This window comes from Mus musculus, chromosome 7 (assembly GCF_000001635.26).
Source record: "Mus musculus strain C57BL/6J chromosome 7, GRCm38.p6 C57BL/6J".
In the NCBI taxonomy this organism is placed as follows: domain Eukaryota; kingdom Metazoa; phylum Chordata; class Mammalia; order Rodentia; family Muridae; genus Mus; species Mus musculus.
In genome coordinates, this window is record NC_000073.6 from 45,567,396 (window position 1) to 45,590,345 (window position 22,950).

A 22,950-nucleotide genomic window follows, 5' to 3' on the forward strand; every position below is an offset into this window, starting at 1 on the left:
AGGCAGTGCTGCTCCACTAAGTCACACCTCCAGTACTTCCCTGGGGATTCTAAGCCAGTGCTCCACTTCTGAGTCAAGCCCCACCTCTTACTAGGGGCTCTACCATGGAGCTACACATTGCCAGCTCCCCATCCAGCATTTCCCACCTCCAATTCCAACCATCTTTGTCCCAGCTTCAACCCCAACACCTTAGGCTCTCCACCCACTTGCCATTCACCCTTCACTCATGAAAACAATTTGCAGCCGGGCGGTGATGCACTCAGGAGGCAGATCTCTGTGAGTTCGAGACCAGCCTGGTCTACAGAGTGAGTTCCAGGACAGCCAGGGCTATACAAAGAGAAACGCTGTCTTGAAAAATAAATAAAATGACAAAAAGGAGAAAATAAAAACAACTGGCATCCAGAAAGAAGACATTTATTTCCTGTTCTTCACACGAGTCTATCCACACTAGCATTGCTTCCTCCCCAGATAGTCCACGTGCATTCTTGACTCCAAAGAACTCTATCTCCCAGAGGCCTCGCAGCAGGCACCAACTCCTGTCTCCAGGGAGCACACTTCCGCTTCACCTCTGTGCTAATTAAAATGCTCACTGGGAAGAATTAAAGGGTCAACTGGAAGATAATGAAGGAGGCGCAAAAGAGCCTGCTTTATTCTTGGCCCTTAGGGGAGAAGAGTTTTGCTCTCTTTGCCAGTGCAATAGTGACAGTGGCTGCCGCTGTAAGGCGGCATAGAGTTGAGACATGTGGGTCAGAGGGAGGAGGCTGGCATTTGTTTTCCTTAGTTTGGAGCTGAAGGACACCGCGGGGGTGTGCTGGGGGAGGAACAGGCTCTGGACACTCCCCAGGTTGGGCACGGGGCGCCCCAGCTTCCGCACACCCTAGGTAAGGGGTGGAACTGCAAAATCGCTGTGGATTGGCCAAGGCAGAGGTGTGCGGCAATCGCTGATTGGTCGCGGCGGGGGCGTTTACTGTTGTGCGTTCCGCCCTGCAGTTTGAATCAGTAAGGGAGGAGGTCAGGTTTAGAAATGGAGAGTGGGAGGTGGGGGCGGGGTGAGCAATGTCTGCGGGGGAGCGTGTGTGGTGTGGTTTGGTTACTGTGCCCTGGGCAGTTTAAAGAACAGTGATCCGGTGTTGGGATTTGGGAGCAGTTGTGGCTGTAGAGCCTGAGAACATTCTGCAGAATTATAGAGACTCAGCAGAAGCTTCTTGTGTGTGTGTGTGTGTGTGTGTGTGTTCTGGCACCGATTGTCTAACTACCTCTGAAGCCTTAAAGGTGGAGAGCTAAGGATGAAGGGGTGTGGTTTGAAGCTGTAGGCTGATGTGAGGTCCTGTAATGATTTGAAGTATGAAATTTTTTTGAGCTTCTTAGGAAACTTGAAGGAGGCACAATGAACCATGGACCTGAGAACACATACACACCCCCCTCTGTGTGTGTACTCAAGCACTTATCTCAGAATTACAATGAACATGTTATCTCCTTGTGCAGAGTGAGGCGTCTTAGCTTCTAGCCATCATCTTTCTCCAAAGTCCTATTTCTTTTTGTCTCATTTGAGACAAGAGTTTAGCTTTCTCACTTAGGGTGCTTTTTTATTTGCAACAAACCTCCTGCCTCAGCTAGGCCTGGCTTAAAGTACACTTTCTCTGATCCACTGGCATTTACAGTGAACTGTTTCTTTTTTTTTTTTTTTTTTGGTTTTTTGAGACAGGGTTTCTCTGTGTAGCCCTGGCTGGCCTGGAACTCACTCTGTAGACAGAGTTGGCCTCGAACTCAAAATTCACCTGCCTCTGCCTCCCAAGTGCTAGGATTAAAGGCATGCGCCACCACACCCGGCTGCGCTGTTCCTTTTTATCAAAGCCGTCTGGCCCGCTTTGCCACTGATGATAGTTCCTGTGAATGTGCATTGTTGTTCTTGCTTTATTTTTAGAAAAGCGTTTTATAGCAAGCAGTGGTGGCACACCTTTAATTTCAGCTTTGGAGGCAGAGGCAGGAGGATCTCTGTAAGTCTGAGGACAACCTGGTTTACTTACCGAGCTAGTTCTAGGACAACCTGGGCTACACAGAGAAACACTGTCTCTAGATAGATAGATAGATAGATAGATAGATAGAAGAAAGAAAAAATGTTTTAAACTTTTTGTGTATGTGTATTGCCTGCACATATGTTAGTGTATCATGTGCATGCCGGTGCCTGTGGAACTCGGAAGAGGGCACAGAATCCCTTGGAACTGGAGTTACAGGCACTTATGAGCTATGTGGGTGCTAGGAACCAAGCCCGGTCCTCTCTAAGAGCAGCCCAGTACTTTTAACTGTTGCGCCCTCTTTCCAACCTCTTTTTTTTGTTTGTTTGTTTTTCGAGACAGGGTTTCTCTGTGTAGCCCTGGCTGTCCTGGAACTCACTTTGTAGACCAGGCTGGCCTCGAACTCAGAAATCCTCCTGCCTCTGCCTCGAGTGCTGGGAGGCAGTGTTTTAAGGCAGGGTCTTACCAGATAGCCCTGGCTGGCTTGGAACTAATTAGGTGGCTCAGAATGGTTTTGGACTCACAGAGATCCTTCCACCTGTCTCCCAAACGCTGAGCTTAAGACGTGTGCCACCATGCTCGGCGACATATACAAAATTTAGAGGTCTGGATCTGTTCCCAGGGGTTAGAGCGCTTCCCAAACATTCACGAGCCCACGGATTCCATACTCAGATGCCAAACAAAAGCCAAAGTAAATGCCTAGCTGGGAGTGAGTGTGGCTGTGGTAGAGCAGGGTAGGGTGGAGGCGAGGAGGGAGAGAGTGCGGCAGGTCGGGACCGTTCCCGCGCAGGATCTTCACAGCAGAGCCTGGGTCCCTGTGGTCCCAGAACTAAGGACGGCCTGGCAGAAGTGAGGCTCGACACAGCAGCCATCTGCGGGAGGGGGCGTGAGCAGGGCGGGGCCCGAATGCCTTTCACCAGGCCGCGCCCCAGGCGGGCACAGTCACCAGCCGCACACACCGGATCATGGCTGCAGCCACACTAGGACAGGTGGGTGCGTGGCCGGCCGGCGCTGGGGGCTCTGGGGGACCTGATGCGGGGGGGGCGCACTTCCGGGTGGACCACTGGCGCGCAGCCTTTCCGGCTTGGCGTCATTCCTCTGTGCCTCGGGTTCCGCTGCCCAGCACGGAGGCGGATGGACCCCCCCTTGGGAAGAAAGACGGGGCTATAACGGGCGGGCGGCAGAATGGGTAGACAGGAGTGGGGCGCGAGAGGTGCCTGAACCGGGAGCTCGGACGTGGGGAGCCATGGAGGAGGACTATAATGGGAGAAGTACAGGGTGGGGTGGATGCGGGGAAGTTGTGGCTGGGGCATGCAGCCTGTGTGTGTTAAGGACCAGTTGCTCTTGGGTTCCTTTAGACAAGGGGCCCAGGACCTCTTGGGACTTAGTGTATGGCTTGGCGCAGGGTCTTGGGTGGGAATTGAACCCAAGATCTTATTTCTTGGAACAAAAAGCACATGTCGATGTGTGCAGTGTCTGAGGCTCTCTGTACCTGGTTTTGTAATCCCAGTCAAGTTTCTGTCTGTCAAAATGATAAAAGATCCTCCAGACCAGAAGACTTCAGTCAGTGCTTACCGATGGTGTCAAGCGGTGTCATAGATGGAGAATCTATGATATTTCGTTTGTTTGTTTGTCTTTTCGAGGTAGGGTTTCACTGCATACTCCCAGCTGTCCCGTTGCTCTGTAGACCACCAGGTTGGCCTCGAACTCTGCCCGCCTCTGCCTTCTGAGTCCTAGAATTAAAGTCCTGGGCCACCACTGCTGAGCTTGAGAGTCTGTGATCTTAAGAGAACGTGATAAATAAGTGTGGAAACAGCTGGCCATAACCTTGGGGGAAAGCGTTTGCTGTTAGCTCCCACCTGCTTATCAGAAGTTCTCGCTCCAGGCTGGCGAATTCCTGAACAAACCTTTAAGTCCCCCAGTTCTTAGTGACAGACAGAAATGTTCTATGCAGATGGTCTTGGGATATGACGGGGACAAGAATCTAGGCTCTGACTGTGTGGTGGCCTTGGATGGATACAGCATTGCCATACTGGACCAATCTCTAATTCTAATGGGACAGAACTGGGTTCTGAAGACAGTTTTACCCTGTAATGGAGACACTTTGAACATGAGCCTGCTCAGAGCTATGAGTATCTAGTGGTGAGTGTCCACAAAGTGAAATTTTGGAGTATAGAGGAACCTGCTGGCTGGGGTTTGCAAGGACTGTCTTACAGGGACTAGCCTAGACTGGCATTGGGATACTCTGAGTCTGAAAGAAACAGCCCTTCAACTGGCCAAGGACAACCCTGGCTGTAGAGGGGAACATGTTTGGGATGGGGTCAGGAAACAGCCCTGAGCTGTGTTAGGACACTATGTTGCTCTATAAGGGACTGTCCTGAGGTGACTGGTTGTATCTGAGCCTTGGACTTCTACAAATCTGATGGAGAGTCTGTCCTATGATGAGGACAGCCTGGGGCTATGTGAGGAGATAGCATGGTGTAGGGACAGTTATCTGAGACAGGACAACACCTTACTATGATAATTATTTTGCTTACTTTTGGCGTGAGAGTGGAGCTTTGGCAAGAACACCTGATCTTTGATGGATACTGTGTTTCAGTTCTGGGCTGCTGGGATGTGAAAGGAGCATGGGCAAACCACAGGGAACCCTGCCCAGCACCCTCCCCTTTAATCTCTGAACTCTGCTTCCACTCTTTTCTACTTCCTGTAGCCCCCACCCCCAACCCCCATCTAGCTTCCTTCTTTAAGCTTAATTCTTATCCTATGGTATGGGGGAGGGGTGTTCTTTGAGCCAAGAGAAGACTACTGTTGGCCTTACAGAATTGCTCCAGGAAGACAAAGGTAGCACTTCCGAGGTTGCAAGAGCTCTGTGCCAGCTCAGACTCATCATCTCTTGACACAATGCCTTTTCTGTGCCTCAAGGCTGTGTGATGTTTCTCTCCCTCCATTCCCCTGGATCTCTCTCTCTCTCTCTCTCTCTTTCTCTTTTTTTGGTTTTTTGAGACGGGGTTTCTCTGTATAGCTCTGGCTGTCCTGGAACTCACTTTTGTAGACCAGGCTGGCCTCGAACTCAGAAATCCACCTGCCTCTGCCTCCCAAGTGCTGGGATTAAAGGTGTGCGCCATCACCACCCGGCTCCCCTGGATCTCTTTAGCTTGGGCTGGGCTTGAGCTTTTGATCCTCCTGCTTCACCCTCCCGAGTTCTGTGACGACGATGGGTTTGTGTTACCAAACCCAGTTTAGAGTTTCTTTGACTCTCTGCTTTTCCCTTCCCTCCTGGTATTGCCCACCCCTGCCCCTTTCTCCGTTACATTTTGGTTGCCTGTGGGTCCCGGGGAATCAGACTCAGTCCCTCAGGCATGCTGATGGGTCTCCTTACCCAGTAAGTCATCTCAGTCCTCTCTTTATAATCATAACTCTCTTGACAGCTCTCAGTCTCCGGTTCTTTTTTTTAATGAGACAGGGTCTCATAATGTAGGCCAGGCAGGCCTTGAACTCAGAGATCTGCATGTCCCTGCCTCCTGAGTGCTAGGATTAAAGGTGTGTGCCACCACCCTTGTCCCTCATTCCTCATTTCATCATCATCATCTTATGACAAGGTCTTATAGGTCAGACTGGCCTTAAACTTGCTACATAGACAAGGATGGCCTTGGAGTCCTGATTCTTCTTCCTTTATCTCCCAAGTGCTGGGATTGCAGGGTTTCTGTGCTGCTGGGGAAGAAATAAACCCAGGGAGTCCTGCATGCTAGGCAAGCATCCTGCAACTGAGTACAACCCCAGCTCCATCTTTTCTCTCCAGCAGCTCAGTATCTCTTTTCTGCATTGTTCAGTTTTTTTGGCTAACTCTACTAAAAAGTAAAAAAAAAAAATGTATTCTTGGTTTCCTCTGCTCTCCTGCCTTCGTGCTGGCTGCTCTACCCGGGGCAGTTGTCTCGTCCCCACACTGTGTCTGATGCAAGGTGGCAGTGTTAGGCAAGCTTCATGTCACCACACAGAGACAATGAGGGGTCATCACTCTTAGATCACCCCAGAAGCCCTTGGGTGCCACACCATTAAACCCGCATTTCATCTGAGGGCTGGGAGCTATGGACATCGTTGGTGAAGTGCTTGCCAGCAAACCTGGAGGCCCGAGTCTGATCCCTGTAACCCACTTGGTGACTAGACTGGTTCTGTCATGTTTGCTTGTTGTTGTTTTGCTTTTTTGCTTTTTTTTTTTTGCTTTTTTTTTTTTAAGACAGGGTTTCTCTGTGTCACCCTGGCTGTCCCGGGACTCACTCTCTAGACCAGACTGGCCTCAGACTCAGAGACTCATCTGCCTCTGCCTCTTGAGAACTGGGATTAAAGGTGTGCACCACCCCTGCCCATTGTGACTCAGCCCTAAATACCATTGTTTGGTGAGCTGGAGACTGTAGAGAGCTGAGCCAACCTGGCAAGCTCCAGGACCTGATCAGAGTCCCTGCCTCAAGACAGGATGGGCTGGAGCTACGGTCACATACATTTAACTAGGGAGGCAGAGACAGAAGGCTCTCTGAGATCAAGGCCGTTGGCTTTGTCTACACAGTGAGTTGCAGTATAGCCAGGGCTACATAGTAAGACCCTGTCTCAGAACAAACAAACAAACAAACAAAAAAAAAACGGGTGGAAGTCACCCGAGGAATGACATCTGAGTTTGACCTCCACAGACACGCACAGATGCACATACATGCCGTCACGTGGTGTGTGCACATGTCAACACACGTAGAGAGATCTTATCTGAGCCAGGTGTGGTGGCACACGTGCCTGTCACTCTCTCTGGTGCAGGCTCTGAGGCAGGAAGATCCTAACTTCACGCACTGGGCTATAGAGTGTGTTTGAGGTCAGTGGGCAACTTAGACCCTGTCTTAAGCCCTCTCCCCTCCAAAAAAGGAAGGAAGGAAGGAAGGAAGGAAGGAAGGAAGGAAGGAAGGAAGGAAACAAACCCATGTCCTGGCCCAGACTTATCCATACGACATTTGAGACTCACCCATTGATCAGTGACCTCTGCAAGCCTCTCCATCTCACTGGCCTCTAGCAGCGGGAACAGGCTGTTATCCTGTCTTCCTCAAACTAAGGACTCAGCTGCCTCTCCATGGTCTGCAGAGAAAAGCATGACACCAAAATACCAGGACACGTCCCCCCTCCCCCCCTGTGCACAACCAGCCCTGAATTCCATGCTCACCTTGGGGAAGGTCAGCAGGGATGTGTGCCTTGAGCATTTTCAATGGCTGGCACGAGACTGCCCTTCAGCCGCTGACTGTGTAGAGCACAGTAGTCACTGCCCAGGTTGAGGGTATTCCAGCTGTGGCTGGGTCGGTTGTAGCAGCGGCAGCAACCAGCTGACTGATACTCCTAAAGAGTAATAAGCCTTAGGGCTCCTGTCTGAGGGAAGCGTGTTGGAGTGTTGTAGTTGTGGTTCTGAGGGAAGAAGGTTAAGGAGGACCTCTGGGTCTGAGGGAGGAAGGTTAGGGAGGACCTCTGGGTCGGAGGGAGGAGGTCTGGAGCTCTGGGTTTGATAGAGAAGTTCATGGGCCATTACTCCTGAGTCTGAGGGAGGAGGGTCAAGGAGCCCGGTTCCCAGGGTCTGAGGGAGGAGATCTGAGGTCTGGGCTGATGAATTCTAGGAGAAACAGGACCTATTCTTTTCTAACTCTTGTCAGTTTTTGTGCCCCCTCACCCCAAGCCAGGAGTGTTCCCTTACCTGCTCGCTGTCCCTGGTCGTTGTCCCGTCTAAGCTGTCTACAAGCTGCGGCCAAAGTTCTCTAGTAGGGAGGCACGCCTCTGTCGACTTTGCCCTGCATGGTGGATGGTGGAGGGGCTGGAGCTGACTTTAGTTTTCTAGGGATAGGCATCCCGGTGGGGACTTGGGCAGAGCACAGGCTGTCTAGAATGCACTGAGACTGTGACAGAGCCAACCTCAGGGGCCTCCCAAGCCAGACAGGTGCCAGGACCTCTGCTCTTTCTGGCTCTTGCCCTGGTCACATTTATTTCTCTCTCCACCCTAGGTCTGGGCCCGAAAGCTTCTGCCTGTTCCCTGGCTTCTATGTGGGTCCAAAAGATGTGTGTCCTCCATATTCAAGGTAAAAGGAGAACCCTGGGTCTAAGGGAAAAGCCCGGTGTGTGCCCCCGTGTTTGAGGGAGGACAGGATCTATCTGCATGTAGGCATCTCTCAGAGGTCGTCTAGCTGTCTGCTCCTGGGTGCTGTGAAGAGCTAACACTGTATTTCTTGGGTACCTGCTTCTTTTTTTGGGCCCCATGGAAGCTGTAGTCTCTCAGGTTGGCGACGTCAGGCCCCTGAGGTGCTGTTTTTTTGTTTTGTTTTGTTTTGTTTTGTTTTGTTTCTTGTTGTTTTGTTTTATTTCTTTCTCTCAGGCTGCAGACCTCCAGATTCAGATGACCAAAGAACCACAGAAGAAGCCAGCCCCTAGCCAGGCACTGCTGTTTGGGAAGACCTTCACAGACCACATGCTGATGGTGGAGTGGAATAACAAGGCTGGATGGGGCCCACCAAGGATCCAGCCCTTCCAGAACCTCACGCTACACCCAGCCTGCTCTGGTCTGCACTACTCTCTGCAGGTAGGACTAGCTGCTTCCGTCCCCACCCTGCTGCGTGAGTCCACTCTGCTTTTTCCTGACTGGGTTCAGCCGTCTGGGTGCTTCGCACATTTCTTCCTCTGTCATCTCTTCCTGAGATCACCTGTGTTCTGGGACACAGAGGAGGTGACAGTCAGTTCCTGCTTTGTTGGGACTCTGCTCTGAAAGAGAGTGGGGTTCTCCCAGCAAAGATTAGAAACATAGAGGGGGCATCTTACACCGATAGGAGAGCTAGTTCAGCAGACCTGTGGGGTCTCAGTGTGGCAGAGGATGGCTTAGGATGACAACAGGGCCACAGAGGAGATGAGAAGTCTGAACAGGAACAGGCCAGCCTGGATACAGTCAGAGCTCTCTCAGGCCCCGTGGGAGGTGATGCAATTACAACACTCAGGAGGTTGAGGCAGGAGGACTGCACAGTTTTGAGTCTAGCCAGGACTCCAGAGTGAGACCTTTAGCTGGAGTCTTAGGGCCTAGCAATGATTTTCCTGTGACAATCCTTAGGGAGTCTTGTCGTCTTCATTGCTGCAGCATGACATGACATTCCTTCTGACAGTTGTAACCATGAACCCTTCCACACCTACCCTAGCTCCCAAATAATGACACGGAGGCTTATATTTACGGTGCTTTTGGTTTTAGCTTAGGTTTACTCCACAACTAGCTCTTAACCTAACCCGTTTCTACTGTTTGGTTTGCCACGTGGCTGGGTAGTTACTCTCCTCAGTTTCATCTGTCTGGCTTCCTCTGAGTTTGGACGGCAAATCTCCCGTCTTTCTCTTTCCCAGAGTCCTCTCTTTTTCCGGAAGTTCCATCTTACTATTCTGCCTTAGCATGTTTTATTTTAACCAATCAGAAGGTGCCTTAGGCAGGCGAGGTAGGACAGAGACACATCTTCACACAGTGTGCAAAAATCATCACTCCATCTCCCCACTTTAGTCCAATAAAGGGCTCTTTCTCTAACATCAGTAAGCTACATACAACAAGAACAATCATGAAAACTATCAGATGAAAATTACATCCATAGGGTCCAGTCATATTCATTTGGAAACCTTAGAGAAGGTACTATACTATCTATCCTACCTTTTTTTTTTTTTTAAAGACAGTTTTTCTGTGTAGCCTTGGCTGTCCTGGAACTCACTCTATAGACCAGGCTGGCCTCGAACTCAGAAGTCCACCTGCCTTTGTCTCCCAAGTGCTGGGACTAAAGGCGTGTGCCACCACGCCCAGTGCCGCAGACCCTCTTGGGTCCCTCGTCTGCCTAGGACGGGTCTCTAGTTGCAGATGGTCAAGGAGTCGACAAATGACAGACATATGCACACAGGAGATTGTGTAGAATCTGAATGTAATTTGTCAAGTCGGGCATTGAACTTTTTATACAGAAGAATAACAAGAAACCAGGCGAGATACATCCACCGAGTTACAGTGATACAATACAAAAGGAATGTAGACATCAAAAGAAGGCGGGGACCAGGCTGCTGCCATTAAGAAGGGAGCCAGGTGTAAAGCTAGTGTATTGTTAAGCCCACCACCAGGGGTTCTGCTCTAGCAGACCTCATGAATAATGCAATACCACAAACTCCCTATTTCCTGGGCCCTGATAAATTCTTGTATGAGTGTCACTTTTAAGCATCTGTGGAGAATCTCCATTTGTCAGAAGAATTCACCAACTTGCTTCTAATATGCCATGTAGCCTGCTATACCTGGCTGTGGTGAAGATCCCTGTCTCAGTGGGATCCCCTAACTCTTTCATGGTAAACCCACCTATTAGCTAGGCCATTGTGTATGGGTGAGACTGGCTACTGCCTCAAGTAAACAAGCTGCAGACCAGCCCTGAGCTGCTCGGCTCAGTCCTTTGTAATGCTTAATTAGTTACTGAATAGGTAACTTTCTTACTGAATTCCTACTGAATTCCAAGTTTGTTGCCTTCAAGTATTTTCTGGGACATTGGAACACTGGCAAAGGCTTAGCTATGTCAGAATTCAATCTTAAAAGGCACTTATAGGGCTGGTGAGATGGCTCAGTGGGTAAGAGCACCCGACTGCTCTTCCCGAAGGTCTGGAGTTCAAATCCCAGCAACCACATGGTGGCTCACAACCATCCGTAACGAGATCTGGCGCCCTCTTCTGGAGTGTCTGAAGACAGCTACAGTGTACTTACATATGATAAATAAATAAATCTTTTTTAAAAAAAAAAAGGCACTTATAATAGAATAATACTAAAAGAGAGCATGTGTATCCATCCATCAGACTAACGCGGGGATAGGATGTGAGTATATGGGTTATGAGAACACCAAAGTTCCAGACGGTGAGATTCCGTGAAACTCTTTGCCTCGTGAATGCTCCCAGGCCTCTCAGCCTGCCAAGCAAACTTCACTGGAGTGTGCGTAGCAGCCCGGCCCTATCCTATCTTGATGAGTCCAAAGTTCTGTACCTAATTTACTTTCAATCAAAACTTTCATTTATCAACCTAAAAACATCTTCTTAGATCCTAAGTTCTTTTCTTAAATCTTTAACAACTTAAGCTTAATTGTGAGACTATCTAGTCTTCAAGCTCATCAGAGACCTGAGACGGAATAAACATTACCTCAGTAAACAGGAAGTGTAGAGCAAGCAGCTTACAGAACTAGAGAAGTGACAGAGGCTGCTGGATACTGGACAGTCACTGTGTCACTGGGGCATCATCTTCATCCTGGCCCAGCATGTGGCAGACTTTTCTGTGAAGCAGGAATTATGAAGGACTGGCCTACCTTGTCTTGGCAAAGTTTGGCAGTTGACTTCCCTGAGTCTTGCTGGTCTACAGTTTGGACAGCGTGCAGTCAGCAGTTGAGGCAAGGGCAGTCTTTTGCCTGGTGGCAGCTTTGCCACATAGAAGCAAACTCCATATGGAGGTTCTGTGATGCCATCATCTTCTTAGAAGTAGGAGGGGGTGCTGCCAGGAGCAGACATGTCGCACTGTCATGAAAGGCCTTATGCTAATAAAGCATCTTTAAATGCCCAATTCTGTAGGTCTCTGCGGTTTTTGAAGAGCATCTGTCTATCTGTGGTATGTCTGAACAGGCAAACGTTGCTTGTTTCTAGCTATTTACTATCGGCTTAATTTTGGAAACATCTGTAAGAGGCTAAACAAAGATTATTTCTGTAATTAACTAAACCAGTACCTAACATGACCATAAGTTTAATTGACTGACTACTGACTTACATTTTTAAAAAGGAATTCTTTATTTTATGTATGTGAGTACACTGTAGCTGTCTTCAGACACACCGGAAGAGGGCGTCAGATCTCATTACAGGTGGTTGTGAGCCACCATGAGGTTGCTGGGATTTGAACTTAGAACCTTTGGAAGGGCAGTTACTTACCCACTCTTACCCACTGAGCCATCTCACCAGTCCCCAATACACATTTTTTTTTATCCTAAACAGTTTGTAATAGCTTTCAAGGACTAGAACTATACATTATGTTGGGGTTTTTTTTGTTTTTTTTTTTTTTAAGATTTATTACATTTATATGAGTACACTTGTATTAGTCAGGGTTCTCTAGAGTCACAGAACTTATGGATAGTCTCTATATAGTAAAAGAATTTATTGATGACTTACAGTTGGCAGCCCAATTCCCAACGATGGTTCAGTCGCAGCTGTGAATGGAAATCCAAGGATCTAGCAGTTACTCAGTCTCACACAGCAAGCAGGCGAAGGAGCAAGAGCAAGAGCTAGACTCCCTTCTTCCAATGTCCTTATATTGTCTCCAGCAGAAGGTGTAGCCCAGATTAAAGGTGTGTTCTACCACACCCTTAATCCCAGATGACCTTGAACTTGGAGATTTAATCTTCTGGAATTCACTATGTCTCAAGATCTCCATACCAAGATCCAGATCAGAATCTTCTATCTCCAAGATATCCTCCAGATAAGGGTCACTGGTGAGCCTTCCAATTCTGGATTGTAGTTCATTCCAAATATAGTCTAGTTGACAACCAGGAATAGCCACTACAATCCCTTGTCAACTTGACACAAATAATATCTCATGTTCACATGAAACAATAACAAGGTTGTGAATACGCCTAACATGATATAACTATTCCTCGTACAACACTGTAGCTGTTTTCAGACACACCAGAAGAGGGCATCAGATTCTATTACAGATGGTTGTGAGCCACCATGTGGTTGCTGGGAATTGAACTCATGACCTCTGGAAGAGCAGTCAGTGCTCCTAACTGCTGAGCCATTTCTCTAGCCCCCATACATTATGTTTTTAAATGAGTTGCATAGATGCAATACCTAAAACAGGAGTTGAAGCAGTATGTTGTAGCAAAATATAATCTTAATTTTGTATGAATATGCAAAACCTATGCCAAGTGTAAAATATTTGGCTTATTAATGCTCGTTAGTCTAAAATTAAATTCAATCTAACCTTTTTTAAAAATTCCCCTCTGTTCTTTTCATCTCCTCTCTCCTCTTTCCTCCCTAACATTAGATAAGAGAGAAGGAAGGATACGGGAAAGAAAAGAAAGATAAAGCGATCCCTGAATCTAGACTCTTTTACTTTGTTTCCTCCCTGACCAAGATCATTAGCATCTTGTAACCAACCCATCTGAAACAACAATAAATCCCCATGGCCCTCTGAATGACCAAAACACACCCAACCCAACCCAACTCTTGGGAATGGGGCTTCTTTCTCTAAAGTTACTTCCTGCTGTCTGGGGGTGATGTCTCTTTTGGGGGTCCTAAGAAAACTGGGATATAGGCTAAGTCCTAAGAATGCTAGCTGTATCATTTGTCTCCGTGTGATAGGAAAGTGCAGGGCTTAGCTGACGTCCTGCTTGGAACAGCCTGTAAGGCTGGATCGCTGTGGTCAGCAGCTGTGAAACTGTCCTGGATGTTTTTGAGAAAACAGCATTTGAAGCAGTCTGAGGCTGGATCACCTGGGCTACTTGTTTTGTCTTCGTCTGTGTCCGGTCCTTTTGCTCTGTTAACATAAAAACTTTTAGAGGCAATATACATTTCTGCATTAACCCGTGTATGGAGCAGGCAGTGTCCACAATTCAGTTAAAGGTGACTCTCTGTTCTTTGATTGAGCAGGTGAAAGGTATCAAAAGGCGCCAAGCTTCACAAGTCTGTTTGAACTGTATGACTGAGCTGCAGTAGAAATCTCCATCCGTGCCGTTGGAGCTTTGCTGGCTTTGCTCAGCTGATGTCCTTCCTGCATGGCTCAGCCAGTCCCAGGACAGTTCTTGCAGAGGGATCAGCATATATTTTACCTGTTGTGTTGTTCTTCTTGTTTTTTTTTTTCTTCATGTCTATAGCCAAGATTTTCAGGAGGTCTCCCCTAGCTAAATCTAATCTTTATTAATTTTGATGGACTCCGTAGCTTTTCTTCTCCGTTTGAAACATAGACAAAACCTCTTCCCAATGCAACACATTTCCTGCCTTATATTCTGAAGTTAAGAAATCCCTAAAATAAATAGACTGGTCTATTTCAGCAGTTCCCTCCCTTCCCCGATAATCCAATATCTCCCAGCTGCCATTGTTTTTTTTTGCTCATTAGCATTTAAAAATATAAAGTTCCAGCAGTTAAGAGCACTGACTGCTCTTCCGAAGGTCCTGAGTTCAAATCTCAGCAACCACATGGTGGCTCACAACCACCTGTAATGAAATCTGACGCCCTCTTCTGGAGTGTCTGTAGACAGCTACAGTGTACTTACATATGATAAATAAATAAATCTTTAAATAAAATGTGAAGTTCATAAAGCTCTATGTAATCTATTTCTGGGGGTTGTTTACATCTTTTTCTTTATTCAGCATCTCTTTTAAAGTACAATTAGATTTTTTTAAAAATTATTTATTTATAAGTACACGGTAGCTGTCTTCGGACACACCAGAAGAGGCCATTGGATCCCATTATAGATGGTTGTGAGCCACCATATTGTCCTGAAGGATCGTGTAGTGTACCTGTAATATGCTTTATATTCTAATATGCAAGCAAACGGGTTTCATTTACTAGCGGTGTATGCTGGAGCATTGTCAGTCTTAAGGCTGGACAAAAAACAACACGAGCCATTTGTTTCCTGTCCACAAGGAAAGACTGTTCTGAAAAACAAGTAAAAAACAAAAGCCTGACAGGACAAACAGCTCTCACTACTTAGAATTTAGCAGAGAGACAGAGCGGATCCTGTGGATAAAACGAGAGATTCTAAAGATGCCAATATTTTGGCAAACTACTATAAATAATAAGAGAGCCACATTAAAGTTACAGTTAGGTGGAATTGAGACTGAAGGCTTAGTGGATACAGGGACAGATGTAACAATTTCACAAGATTCCTGGAATCAAGCCTGATCACTTCAAAGGGTACACAACTAAAAACTGGGACATTGTCTCAGCTACAATGGACTGGATGCTAGGACCAGAAGGTAGATAGGAAAATTAAAGTCATATGTGACTAATATAGCCATACATCTATGGGGAAGAGAGCTATTTCAACACTGGGAAGCATAGATCAGCATTTCTCCAGTGTTAGACACAGGCTGTAGAAGAGGAGAAATTCCTAATAAAGAGAAAAAAAATGTTATTGAAGACAGGGACAGTCCAGGCTGATCCATAAGCAGGATAGGCAGAGGCTGATTCTTAAAGTTTATATGGGGGAGCCACTGCTGATGGATCGCCAGCTGCCTTACCACTAAAATGGCAAACTGACAAACATGTAGAACAATGGCCTATGACAAAAGGAAAGAGACAGGCACTAGAACAGCTAGACCAAGAAGGACAGGAGGCTCTCTCCTTCCCAGAGTTGTCCCCCACCCACCAAGTCCCACCTTACTATTTTGCCTTTTGCTGTAGGTCTTAGGGTTTTTATTTTAGCTAATCAGAAGGTGCCTTAGGCAGACAAGGAAGGACAGAGACATCTTTACACAGTGATCACTCCAACAGGACAGTACTGTTCATCAGACAGTCACCTATTGTTAGCCATTTGGGTTCTTTTCAGCCTTGAGATAGAAAAAATGTTGCAATAAAGTCCCATACCCTTATCTTTTCTTCAGAATGCAAGTGTATCTCTCTGCCCAATTTCTACAGCTACGGAGTCAAAGGGCAAGCATGGCAGTTTGAACAGCGTTGCTACAGTGTTCTCTTTAGAACTTGTATCACTTCCCACAATCACTGCCCGAGCCTGTTTCCCAGAAAGAAGCCTTGCCAAACAGCCATAGAGTTCTTTAAAGTTCTCAAGGTGGTGGGTGTGATGCGCACCTTTAATCCTAGCACTCAGGAGGCAGAGGCAAGCAGGTCTCTGTGAGTTTGAGGCCAGCTTTGTCTACAAATTGAGTTCCAGGACAACCAGAGCTACCATTAAAAAAAATTGTGTGTGTGTGTGTGTGTGTGTGTGTGTGTGTGTGTGTGTGTGTGGAGAGAGAGAGAGAGAGAGAGAGAGAGAGAGAGAGAGAGAGAGAGAGAGAGAGAACAGAGTGTGACAGTGAGTAGGGTGTCTTTCTCAATTGCTCTCCATCTTGCTTTGTTGTTGTTTGTTGGTTCGATTTTTTAATGTGGTTGCTGGAGAGTGAACTCAGGTCCTCAGGACAGTACAGCAAACATTTTGCTGACAACCTCAGGATCCTCAAATTCATTTTAATTTGCATTTTCTCCCAAATACAAATGATGTTGGGGCCCCGTAATTAAGAGCATGTACTGCTCTTGCAGAGGACTTGAGTTCAGTCCCCAGCACCGAAATCAAGCAGTTTCCAACTTGTAACTTCACCTCCAGGGGATCAGATGCCTCTGGTCTCCATGAGCATGACATTCGTATGTATATAGTATGTATATACCCATGCACAGACACACACTCATACACAAAGTTAAAAAGAAATCTTTTTTTGTTTTGTTTTGTTTTTTTGTTTTTCGAGACAGGGTTTCTCTGTATAGCCCTGGCTGTCCTGGAACTCACTTTGTAAACCAGGCTGGCCTCGAACTCAGAAACCCGCCTGCCTCTGCCTCCCGAGTGCTGGATTAAAGGCGTGTGCCACCACGCCCGGCTAAAAAGAAATCTTAAAAAGATTTTGAATAAAGTAAATTATATTGGCCCTGTGACATGCATATAACCATTGACATACATACATATGAATTTCCCAAATATATATATATATATATCTGTGTGTGTGTGTGTGTGTGTGTGTATTTAAAATGACCCATTGATATTTCCTTTTTCTGTAAACTGTCTCTCAAGCTGTGGTTTCTACCAACCTAGAATTTGTTTTGAAAGATTGAAATTTTAATTTATGTGTATGAGTGTATACATAGAGTGCATATGTATGTGTGTGTGTATACACACACACACACACACACACACGCATATATGTATATGTGCCACTGTGCAAGCAGTTCCTGCGGAGGCCAGAGCAGGGCATCAGTTCCCTTTGGATCTGGAGTTACACATGATTGTGAGTCACCATGTAGGTGCTGGGAATTTAACCTGGGTCCTTTGGAAGAGCAGTCAGTGCTCTTAACCACTAGGCCTTCTCTCTCACTCCCTAGGATAGATTTTTAAAAAACTGTGTAGGAGAGCTTCGTGTACTAAGTAAACCTATCTATCTATCTATCTATCTATCTATCTATCTATCTATCTATCTATCTATTTATTTATTTATTTATTTTGCTTGCATGTGGTGATTTTGAGTCTGGCTCTCTCCGTGTAGACCAGGCTTCCCACGAGCTGGCCTTAACTGGCACGATCTCCCTCCGCCCCTGAGGAGTTGAGCTAAGAGGTTTACCCTACATGCCTGCCTCGTCCTGTGCTTCCAGGCATCTCCTTACCTCTCCATCACTACCCCTTTCTCTGTCTCCATTTGTATGGATGTGTCTCTTGCTATCTGGATGCCATGGGGCTCACCCCTGAGCACCCCTCCCCTGCCTGTCCCTGCAGCTCTTTGAGGGCTTGAAAGCATACAAAGGTGGAGACCAGCAGGTACGCCTCTTCCGGCCCTGGCTCAACATGGACAGGATGCTACGTTCTGCTAGGCGCCTCTGCCTGCCAGTAAGTGGCCAGTCTGTCCCAGCAGAGAGGGCAGAGGGTGGTAGGGAGACTCTGGATCCCTGACTCCTATGGAATCCATCCAGGACTTTGACAAGCAGGAGCTGTTGGAGTGTATCCGCCAGCTCATTGAAGTAGACAAAGACTGGGTTCCCGATGGCAACGGAACGAGCCTCTACGTGCGGCCCGTGCTGATCGGGAATGAGGTAGGCACTGCGATGGGAGCTTCTGGCTTAGGGACACGCACATTGCTGTCTGGGGAACACACAGGGTGAGCCTGGACCCTGGTCTGAGGGAGAGCTCTGGGCCTAGAGCTCTGGGTATAAGGGAGGATGAGGAAGCTGAAGTGAGGACCCCTTGGTCTGATGCTGCCCCTCTGCCCATTATAGCCCTCGCTGGGTGTTGGTATGGTCACACAAGCCCTCCTGTACGTCATTCTGTGCCCTGTGGGCTCCTACTTCCCTGGAGACTCCATGACACCTGTCTCCCTCCTGGCGGACCCTTCATTCGTCAGAGCCTGGATAGGCGGAGTCGGTGACTGCAAGTTGGGGGGGTGAGTAACTTCCCACAGGCCCTGGAGCCGAGATGCTGTGAGAGAGTGAGCTGTAGGCTCCTTGTGCTTCTTGGTTGGGGCTGTGCCTGGGTTCTGGGATGCAAAGCTACTGTCACTGGCTCTGCAGTTGGGCTCTGGGCTTTGTGTCCTTTGTCATCCCTGGTGCCTGACACTAAAGGTGAAAGGAGAATGAAGTGCCTTTCATTTGAACAAATGAACTCAGAGATGGGTGGGTTAATGGGAAGACCAAAACTGATCCCCCTGGAAGTCTCTAGAAATAAGATAACCCTTAGGTCTTCCTGGGTCATCTGTGCTGCGCTGTCTCTATGCATAGCTCTCCTAACATAACTTGGGCCCCAGTCTCCATTCGGTCCCTATGGATTTCCCAGCATTCTGTGTTGCCAAAGGTCCTAACACAATATTTTGTGAGGAGGTGGCTAAGATCCCTGGGATTAGGTCGGGTATAAACTACTGGCATGTCGGAACAAGGGAGTGTGGACACAGGAAGGCGTTTCAGGTCATCTCAGAACACATCTGTGAGGTCTTCTGGGGGTGAGGCCACCCTCTGAGAGCAGTTGGGCTGGTGAGCACCCTAGTGTCCGGATCTGCACGCTCAGTTGCAGGGTTCACAGGGTCTTGTGAAAGCTCTGTTGAAGAGATGACATTTCCCCTGTGGCTTCTTGGCTACAGAAGTAGTAAAGGAAGCCAGGCATGGTGGCATACAGCCATGTATGTCATATAGTCACATCTCCTCAGTAGGCTGAGGCAGGAAGGCTTCAAAGAAAGTTGTGGGGTGGGCCTGGAGAGATGGCTCAGCAGTTAAGAGCACTGACTGCTCTTTCCTGTGTTCAATTCCCAGCATCCACATGGTGGCTCACAACCATCTGTAATGGGATCTGGTGCCCTCTTCTGGTGTGTCTGAAGACAGCTACAGTGTACTCATGTACATACAATAAATAACTAAATCTTGAGAGAGGAAGGAAGGAAGGAAGGAAGGATGGATGCTGCAGGTTGCGGATCAACGGTAGAGATTATGCCTAGAATTCTTCATTGAGGGACTTGGGGAGTGACTTAGTGGTCAAGCCCCTGCCTAGAATCTCCTGAAGAGGGGTTGGGGTGGGGCTCAATGATAAGAATATTTACCCAGTATATGGACATCCTGGGTTCAAACCCCATTATCCAAGAAAAAGAAAAATGCGGCAGACACTTTCTGACCACACTTGGCACAGGAAGAGAAACAAGACCAGTTTTTGCACAAGGCTTAAGAACATGGGCTGGGATACTGGCCTAGGACACTGGGAGCCTTCTAGGGGTAAGAAAGTCTGGTGTGGCTAACACAGTGCAGGTTAAAACAGGAAGAGAGCCATTGTAGGAGTGCACAGCTGTCATCCCAGCACTGGGAAGGGACAAGAGGCTCAGGGATTCAACCACAGCTTCAGCTGCATGGAGATTTTGAGGCCAACCTCTTACCAGAGACCCTGCCTCAAAAACAAAAACAAGGACCAGCTGGGTATGGTAACTTAAGCCGCCCCCTGCCCCCCCCCTAAAGATTTATTTCTTTTATGTATGAGGACAGTGTTGCTGTCTTCAGACACACCAGAAGAGATGGTGCCACCATGTGGTTGCTGGAAATTGAACTCAGGACCTCTGAAAGAGCAGTCAGTGCTCTTAACCGCTGAGCCATCTCTCCAGCCTGAATATAATTCTTTAATCCCAGCAATGCAGAGACAGGGGCAGCCTGGGCCACTGAGTGAGTTCCAGGACAGCCAGGGCCACACAGAGAAATCCTGTTTCAAAAACTAAAACCAAAAAAGAAGAGTAGAGCAAGCGGAGCCGCTTGGTGTCACCACACCCGCGACCTTAGTCGCTGGAGAAAGGATGAACTGGACGCAGGAGAAGGAGCTGACCAAACGGGGCCTCAGCCTTGAGCCCAACTATTAGGTTAAGAAGTCTGTCCTGAAGGTTTAGGGGGCCACCGTTGGGCTGTGGGTTGGGGAAGGAGACTCCTTCTTGGCTGTGTTGTGGGGAGTACGGGGAATTCTTTGCCCAGTGTGACCAGGCTGCCCTCCAGGAACTATGGACCCACTGTGGCTGTGCAGCGAGAAGCCCAGAAGAGAGGCTGCGAGCAGGTCCTCTGGCTGTACGGGCCAGACCACCAGCTCACTGAGGTGGGCACCATGAACATCTTTGTCTACTGGACCCATGAAGACGGAGGTGAGCCTCCCCACGTCCCAACCCATACCCTGTATGATGCCCTACCTAATTCCTTCCCGGATCCTGGGCAGGGGGCTTCTAAAAGAACGGGGAGACCATGTAAGGGTGGAAGCAGTGACACCCATCTGTCATCCCTGATTTAGTACTGGAGCTGGTAACCCCCCCACTGAATGGCGTCATCTTGCCTGGAGTAGTTCGACAAAGTCTGCTGGATCTGGCCAGGACTTGGGTAGGGCCTGTGTGGCATCTGAATCTTTGGACCAAAGTGTCTTGAGTCGTGGTGCAGTGGTGGAAGCCTGGCCCACTGCCTGAGCCCTCTTTTCTGTGGATCTATCTCCCATCCCTGGGCCTCTGTCTTTCCCAGCAGCCTTAGGGAGGGAGTGATGGTGGTCTGCAGTAGGGCAGCTGTCTGGGTACTGGAGTGTTTCTGCATCCTTGTTACGGCAGGGTGAGTTCCGGGTGGCAGAACGCAAGGTCACTATGAAGGAATTGAAGCGGGCGCTGGAGGAAGGCCGAGTGCGAGAAGTCTTCGGCTCAGGCACTGCTTGTCAGGTCTGCCCGGTGCACCAAATCCTGTATGAAGGCAAGGTGAGGCAGAGCTGCCAGGGTAGGTGGGAAAGAATGGGCGGGAGTGCCCCATCCTCATGGCTCCCTTTCTGTAGCAACTCCACATACCTACCATGGAGAACGGCCCAGAGCTCATCCTGCGCTTCCAGAAGGAACTGAAGGCTATTCAGGTGAGCTCGTGAGCTTGTGAGCAACAACTTTGATTAATGGCTCCTCACCTCTGAATACCTGTGGCCAGAAACACGGGAATTGTAGGCCCCTTGCACGAGTCTCTGAGGCTTTGGGTCTTAAAGACAGACCTGCCCCCACCCCCCCCACCCCCCCCCCACCCCTTTTTTTTTTTTTGAGACAGGGTTTCTCTGTGTAGCCCTGGCCGTCCTGGAACTCACTCTGTAGACCAGGCCGGCCTCTGCCTCCCGAGTGCTGGGATTAAAGGTGTGCGCCACCACGCCCGGCTCAGAACCCCCTCTTTAATGAGACTCTGGGGTGTTGGGGGGGGAAGGCCTCCCACGACACCCTGGGGTTCTGGGCTGTCCCTCTGGCATAGCAAACCTTTTTCCCTTACCCCTCCCTGGCCTTGAAGGATTCCTCTCACAAGCCTCTGGTGAATTCCCAAATTCTTGTGAACCTAGATGGCTTCTAGAGAACCTCTGGGCTCATTTCCCACTGAGCTGGACCCGAGGTGACTGGGTATCCTGGCCCCATGTTGGCACCTAGCACAGCACATTTGAGCTGAAAACGCCGTTTCCCAAGAGCATTCAAGGCTTTGAAATTCTCTGCTTTGATGATTGATCCCTTGGAATTGGTGGTTGGGTCTCCGGGCAAAAGACTACACTTCCCATAAGGCACTAGGGCGGAGCTCAGAGAGTGGTCAGCTTGCGATGCTCCAGGGTCTACTGGGAGTTGTAGTGCAGCTGTCTTATTGCCGCAATTTCGTTGTCTGGCAGTACGGAGCCAGTGCCCACGATTGGATGTTTCGGGTGTGACGGTGGGGGCTGTGCCCTCCCTGGTTGGATCTGCAGACGTGCCGCATCTAGTCCAGCGTCCTCGCTTCCCAGAGACTCAAGAGAAGTGCAATAGGGAAAGGTCTGTCCAGATGCTGGATCTCTGGCACCCCCTCGTGGACGTTACACTCCAAAGCCTTAAGGGCGGGACCCATGCAATTTGGACGCCACCTCAAATTTTGGGTCTCAGGACTCAGCTGCTCCGCGTCCTGGTGTTCAAGGGAGAACCTTGGCTTCTTCTCTATCTCCGTTCTCAGGCCGGATCCCCGGTGCTCTTCGTGTCCTTCCCCCCCCCCCCCTTTTCTCCGTACTTGCTGCAATTTTGAAATAAAATGCCAAAGAACAAGACATTGGCTATCATGCTCTAAGTACCACCTTGGGTCGCTGGGGGCTCATCTCATCTTATTATCAGGGACCCAGCTTGTGGACTTCTCTGACCCGTGGGTTCCTTCTGTACTTTAGTATCGAACCCCGTTTACTGGATTCTCCCTGTACTCCTGTCTTGGGTACAGCCTTACAGTGGCCACACCAGATCTCTCAAGATCTCTTCCCTTCTTACATTTCATTGGTGTCCAAGCCCTGTTCCTGGAGTCCCTGACTGCTTGCGCTGTCCCTTCTTGTGTCCCCACCTTGGCCTGACTTCCTGGCCTGGTCTTCTGCCTGTCTCTATGCTAGCTTCCTCTTTGGCCTTCTGGCCTTCATCTGCTTCCATCTGACACCAAAGGGCTTCTATAATTGTGTCTCTCAGGGCCATCAGCTCCTCTCACAGGGCAGGCCACCTACTGAAGGGAGTCCCTACTTTTTTGACCGTTGCAGGAGTTGGATCATGCCATGTTTCCCTTCCATCTCTGTGAGTCTATGCGTCCCAATCCCTACCCTCCTCACGCACACACTTTAACAAGGCCCACATGAGCCTCCAGAGAGAGGCGATTAAGACCCAGGTGCAGATCTGGATTCAAATCTTGCCTCTGTCCTCAGTCGGC

At 48.7% G+C, this 22,950-nt stretch overlaps 1 protein-coding gene and 1 long non-coding RNA gene across 7 annotated transcripts; one reads left to right on the top strand and one right to left on the bottom strand.

Moving 5' to 3' along the window:
• Window positions 1-399: 399 nt before the first annotated feature.
• 0610005C13Rik (RIKEN cDNA 0610005C13 gene) lies at window positions 400-7,781 on the bottom strand. 2 transcript variants are annotated; one of them, NR_038166.1, is made up of 5 exons: window positions 7,732-7,781; window positions 7,213-7,382; window positions 7,018-7,127; window positions 3,591-3,797; window positions 400-984 (listed from the first exon to the last, which is right to left on the bottom strand). It is a non-coding gene; the product is annotated as an RIKEN cDNA 0610005C13 gene (long non-coding RNA). The 2 variants fall into 2 exon arrangements; NR_038165.1 differs by lacking the exon at window positions 3,591-3,797.
• Bcat2 (branched chain aminotransferase 2, mitochondrial) lies at window positions 1,572-22,315 on the top strand. Of its 5 annotated transcripts, none has more exons than XR_003946378.1 (11): window positions 1,572-3,004; window positions 8,036-8,110; window positions 8,404-8,607; window positions 17,522-17,632; window positions 17,716-17,835; window positions 18,019-18,182; window positions 19,900-20,396; window positions 20,540-20,625; window positions 20,844-20,984; window positions 21,059-21,133; window positions 21,911-22,315. XR_003946378.1 is itself a non-coding variant. In XM_017321953.2 (11 exons), exons 1-11 carry the CDS (start codon window positions 2,981-2,983, stop codon window positions 21,947-21,949), a joined length of 1,203 nt encoding a protein of 400 aa, XP_017177442.1. In that variant the 5' UTR covers window positions 1,572-2,980; the 3' UTR covers window positions 21,950-22,315. The 5 variants fall into 5 exon arrangements, 4 of the variants coding, with proteins under 4 accessions (XP_017177442.1, NP_033867.1, XP_017177443.1 ...); XM_017321953.2 differs by having other exon boundaries at window positions 20,233-20,396; NM_009737.3 differs by having other exon boundaries at window positions 2,758-3,004; window positions 20,254-20,396.
• Window positions 22,316-22,950: the final 635 nt, after the last annotated feature.